Source organism: Lactuca virosa, chromosome 6 (genome assembly GCF_052849685.1).
Source record: "Lactuca virosa cultivar CGN04683 chromosome 6, Lactuca_virosa_CGN04683_v6, whole genome shotgun sequence".
Taxonomy (NCBI): domain Eukaryota; kingdom Viridiplantae; phylum Streptophyta; class Magnoliopsida; order Asterales; family Asteraceae; genus Lactuca; species Lactuca virosa.
In genome coordinates, this window is record NC_136431.1 from 166,749,318 (window position 1) to 166,754,819 (window position 5,502).

The 5,502-nt window shown below is 30.2% G+C and overlaps 1 protein-coding gene across 2 annotated transcripts; it reads left to right on the forward strand.

Moving 5' to 3' along the window:
- The first annotated feature begins 1,574 nt into the window (after positions 1 to 1,574).
- LOC145119953 (uncharacterized) lies at positions 1,575 to 4,967 on the forward strand. Of its 2 annotated transcripts, none has more exons than XM_079055728.1 (4): positions 1,575 to 2,112; positions 4,005 to 4,115; positions 4,460 to 4,540; positions 4,638 to 4,967. In XM_079055728.1, exons 1-4 carry the CDS (start codon positions 1,855 to 1,857, stop codon positions 4,713 to 4,715), a joined length of 528 nt encoding a protein of 175 aa, XP_078911854.1. In that variant the 5' UTR covers positions 1,575 to 1,854; the 3' UTR covers positions 4,716 to 4,967. The 2 variants fall into 2 exon arrangements, with proteins under 2 accessions (XP_078911854.1, XP_078911855.1); XM_079055729.1 differs by having other exon boundaries at positions 1,576 to 2,112; positions 4,641 to 4,967.
- Positions 4,968 to 5,502: the final 535 nt, after the last annotated feature.

The following is a 5,502-nucleotide window of genomic DNA, read 5'->3' on the forward strand; positions in this document are numbered from 1 at the left end:
TGGAATTTGACTTCAAATGTTTGAAATGAGAAACTCGAGAGCTGTTCTTGTTCTTTTATTTAGCTTATGTTTTCAACTTGTATTCAATGGTGACTTAGAAAGCACTTTTGGAGATAAAATCATCCATTGATCCTTCAATTTCATTGCAATGGAGAGGAAATGATTTCTGTAAATGGGAAGGGGTTCATGAATGCTTGAGAGGTCGAGTTTTGAAACTTGTTCTTGAAAATTTGAACTTGATTTAGACATTTGATTCATGAACTATCAACCAGTTGGATCAGATTCACGTTTTAAGCTTAATGTAAAACTCAATCTCCGGTCAAATTCCTAATCTTTCCAACCTCGTAAACTTTAAATCACTCTATCTTTCATATAAAAACTTCAATATATCTTCAAGAGATTTGCCAAAAAAAGATTCACAAAGCTAGGTCTGTAAACGAGAGAGAGAGAGAGAGAGAGAGAGAGAGGGCCCTCTCTTTATTTCTTAATTATTAAAATAGATAAATATATATATTAAATTAAAAAAATGAAAGAAAAATGAAAAATAAATATATGACGGGCATTACAGCCATTTCAGTTTACTGAGGAACCAAACACGCATCGAAACTAGGCTAAAAGGACCACCAATCCAAAAAAGTCGAGGTTTGAACCAAACCTCGGAAAAAATGCATACCACAGGGACCATTTTTGCAGTTTTGTCGAAATAAAAAGCTCATAAGTCAAAAGTTATTTTAATTATTTTTGAAAACTTTTAGCTTTTGTAAACTTTTAGCTTTTAGTTTTATACTAATTAAAAGGTAACAAATATTTTTTTTTCAAACACTTACGCATAAATAAAAGTTACAACTTTTAACTTTCAGCTTCCAACTATCAACTACTAACTTTTAACTATCAGCTTTCAACCACTAAATACTTTTGTTAAATAAGTCCAAATTCTATTTTTAAAATGGAGGGAATTTCGATTGTGGACTAAATTATTATGTATTTATGTATCTATTTGGGTTAATACTAGACCTAAATCCCCAATCCGTATATTTATAAAAAATAACATCTAATGATTCATCCTATTTGATAAATAAAACACTATTGATATTTATTCTTTCCAAATATTATATTTACAAATATCCAAATTGCGAGATGCTAATAACAAAAACAACATGCCGACGCGACACGATGTGTTCTTATTAGATCTTTTGAATGTTAAATGTTTCTTGTAGGATTATCTAACTGAATGATCTTTAATAAATTTTAAACATAGTGATAAAAATTAGGTAAACAAATTAAAAATCAATAAGAATTACATTTCTGTTTATTTTCATTTTCTCTAAATTCTAAGCACCAAAACAAAATGATTGAGTTCTTAAGATCCCAACCTTCAACGGCATAAATCACACGATTGTCCTAAAAGAATAACATTGAAACCTTGGAATTTCAAATGGGACCCACATTTTCCAAATATCTTAAAAGAAATAAAATTTATTGAATATTCATAATTTCATATCAAAATCTTTCCGTTGGAGATCCATGGGCAAGTTGGTAATTTTGCCTTGTAAAACCTATACAATATACATAATTTGCACACACAATATGCTTACAGGCTAGCAAAATTTGTGCTTTCTTTTTCTTTCTCTTTCGTTTGTGGGGCAACTAAGCTCATAACTTTAAGCATCAAGGCTTGCTTTTCTCAAACCATCGGAGGAAAAAGAGGAGAAACAACAAGAAATCGAAAAATTAAAGGTGGGAAAAGCAAAACAAGAAAAAATTAGAGAAATTAAGAGAGGAATCAGAGGAAGAAGGAGGGTTTTTTGCTTTTTCTGGTTGAAGAAGAAGAGCGAGAAAGAGCCAGAAAAAGAAATGTCTACTCAAACACAACCACAGAAACAGTCTAGTGAGCAGCTTCAAACACTGATGCAAGCTGGTCAAATTTCAGGGAGTTTGAGTTTCAGTGGGTTAATGTCGAAAGAAGATGAAGAGATGTCTAAATCTGCTCTCTCAACATTTAAGGCGAAAGAGGAAGAAATAGAGAAGAAAAAATTGGAGGTTAAAGAAAGAGTTCAAGCTCAGTTGGGTCGTATTGAAGAAGAAACCAAACGTTTGGCTTCTATTCAAGAGGTTTGTCTTTTTTTTTTTTTTTTTTTTCTTGATTGAAGAATCCTTCATATGGGTTTTTCTGGGTTTTTGATTTTGGTTCGTGGGTTGTAAATTATTTGCTCGATTTGCAAGTTTTTCTATTCTATTTTTGCTCAAAACTAAATTGATCAATTAGGGTTTCTTATGTATTAAAGAGGGTTGCTTTCTCTTTTTACTTTCTTGATTCGAGAATTCTCATATGGGTTTTTCGTTTTTTTTTTTCTTTTGGTTTGTGGGTTGTAAATGATTTGCTCGATTTTGCAAGTTTTGGACTTCTATTTTTGCTAAATCTAAATGGATCAATGAGGGTTTCGTATGCTTCGAGAAGTTTGTTCTCTTTGTTTGATTTCCTTGATTGAAGAATCTTTCAGCTGTTCTTTTCTCGGCTTTTGATTTTGTTTTGTGGGTCGTAAATAACTTTCTCGATTTCGCAAGACGTTTTTTTTTTTCATTCTTTGACTCTCTTAGGAATCTGTCATATGGGTTTTCCTCGGATTTTGATTTGGATTTATGGTTCGTCAATGATTTTCTCGATTCGCTAGTTTTGGATCTTAATTTCTGCTAAACCTAAATTGAATATTTAGGGTTTCTTCTGTATTCTTTCAAAAATGGATCGTTTATTGATTTTTTCTGTATATCATGAACATATTTGTTGCTTAAATTACCCCTTTAAAAATCCAGATGCTTAGATCTGTTTCATTCACAGTTCCTTTTTTCTATTTCGTAAAAAATATCTATCTCAATTTCGCTTGTAGCTGGATTTTGTAGATTGCAAAAATTAAATGCTTTTATGTGTTGTAATAAACAAAACAATAAAGCGATGTTTGGAAATTATTGCTCCATATAATATAAAATTCAATCCCAAAATCCCACATCTCAAACTTTATTCCCCTTTTGCCCTCAAATCCGACCCTCACAAGGGTCCAATTTTGATTCTTGATATAGATGTTTTCCGTTTTCCGTTTTTATTTCAATACTTCTAATTTAAATTTTAGAATATAAAATGAAGTCTTTTTGACAATTGACACGAAAAGAGTCAACATTGGTGTCTTCTTTTACAATGAAAAGAGTTATTGAAACTTTAGACAATAAATATAATGGAGTCTTTTGCAAGTTTTACAAAAAAGAAGATGAGTTCAATGAAAGATATTCAGCCTTATCTCTACAAAAGTGATTATGATTTTTGTTTTTTTAAAGTCGTCAGATAAGGAATGACTCTAAAGAACTAATTATTGATACAAATGTAAAATTACCGATTCATTCCTTACCTTAGCTTATTGGTGATTTTTTTTTCATTCCATTAAGAAAATTTGGAATGTAATCATTTTTATTTGCGTAAGTTTTAATGACAAAAATCTTTATGGAATATTTTGATTTAATTAGCTTACAACTTTTTAATCTTCCTTACGTTTTAATGAGCTTTAACTATGTTTAGTTTTGTCTAATTTTTTATATATATAAAATCAATAAGTACAATTAAATACTAATATACTATATAGAGTAAAGTTATTTTTTATACATGTTACGTTCAATTATTAAATATAACATTTTCCTATAAAAAAATTAATCTATCCCCGCAATTCAAATTTACATCAAATTATAGAAAGTTCATTCTCAAATTTTATTTTATTACAATTCAACCCAACCAATCCATTCTTTTTTGCATACAAAGGTCCAAATTTAGGTCAATTTTAATGATTATAGTTTAGCTTCAACATGAAAAAGTGGTGTACATATACTAGTGTGTTAGGTAATGTGGGAATTGGTGTGTAGTTGTTGGTGTTAAAGTTACATAATTGGTTATTGGTTACAATTTATAATCCATAACATTGGTTTTGTAAATCTAAATTATTATGGGAATCTATCATCATCAGGAGCTCGAATCACTAACTGATCCAATGAAGAAAGAGGTTTCAGTTGTTCGTAAGAAGATTGATTCAGTCAACAAAGAGTTGAAGCCACTTGGACAAACCTGCCAAAAGAAGGTATCATATCATCACAACTTCTTTTCCCAATTTGAGAAAATTTATAAAAAGTATATGAGGGTAAATTTCTAAAAACGTTCAAACCTCCTTTTTGTGACTTTATCTATAAAGTCGTTTTTTCATTATATTTAATTGAATGACCATGTAATGGGAAAAGAAGTCGTGATGTTTAGAGATGTGTTACTTTTATTTCGATTAAGTCGTGTTTAAAAATTATTTGGTAAAATGGAAGAAAAAGATGTGTTAATGATTTTTTTAAAAATATTTAAAGATATTTATGAGGATATACTCTAAGTGTTGTTTTATACTATTAAGTTATTTATGTTGGTGATGATGTGTGACAGGAGCGAGAGTACAAGGAAGCGTTGGATGCTTTCAATGAAAAAAACAAGGAAAAAGTACAACTAATAACGCGATTAATGGAGGTTGGTTTTATATATTTTATAATTAATTAACAAATATGAAAAATTGTTATCTTATGAATAAAGAGAATTGATAGTGTTTTGTTTTATGTTGGTTAAGCAGCTGGTGAGCGAAAGTGAGAAGACAAGGATGAAGAAGTTGGATGAACTGAGCAAGAGCATTGAAACCATACAATAAGTTATAATTTAATTAAAAAAAAATGATGGTTGGGTTGGTTTGTTTGTATGGGTGTGGTGTTTTGGTTTGAATAGTTGTATTTTGGGTGATGTAGGGTTTGTAAAAACAGGTTTGTTTTGGGTTTTATTGTCTTATTTCTTTTTTTTTTTTTTTTTTTTTCGTATCAAGTAAAGTAAGCAATCTTTTATTTTATGACAATGAAGATACAATGTTTTATGTTGTGGAAATAGTGAAGGGTGTAATTTTAACTTTTGAACTCTCTTATAAAGTAGGTATGTATAAATTAACTTTCATTGAAGCATATTGTACGTCGAGTAATGATTGTATAGATTAGTAAAAGCATCTTTAATGGTAAGTTATTTATTTGTTTTAGGGAAATTCTATATGTACCATTCTAAAATGCTTTGTATATATATTTGTAAGCGGAATAGTTTATACATATCTTTTATAATTTGATAATTTATGTGAGTGAGAGTAGGGGTGGCAACTCTCGACCCAATCCGTAACCCGACACCGACACAACCCGAAAATAAGCGGGTTTGGGTTGAGATTTTTGACCTGCCAACTCATCAACCCGTTTATTTCATGGGTTGGGTTGGGTTATCTGTTTGGGTTCGCGGGTCAACCCGCCAACCCGTATATATATATTAATGAAATTTATTTTCCATCCGTATTCGTAATATTCCGTATCATTGTATTCCTTCCGTATTCGTATGAGACTAATCTACATTTGCGGTTCATTAATCAGAAAAAGAAAAAATACATGTCGTTATTTTCACGAGTCACG

Coding starts and splice junctions, on each gene's coding strand:
- LOC145119953 (XM_079055728.1), top strand. CDS start 1,855: ATGTCTACTCAAACACAACCACAGAAACAGTCTAGTGAGCAGCTTCAA. Junction 2,113..4,004: donor GTTTGGCTTCTATTCAAGAG/GTTTGTCTTTTT, acceptor TATCATCATCAG/GAGCTCGAATCACTAACTGA. Junction 4,116..4,459: donor GACAAACCTGCCAAAAGAAG/GTATCATATCAT, acceptor GATGTGTGACAG/GAGCGAGAGTACAAGGAAGC.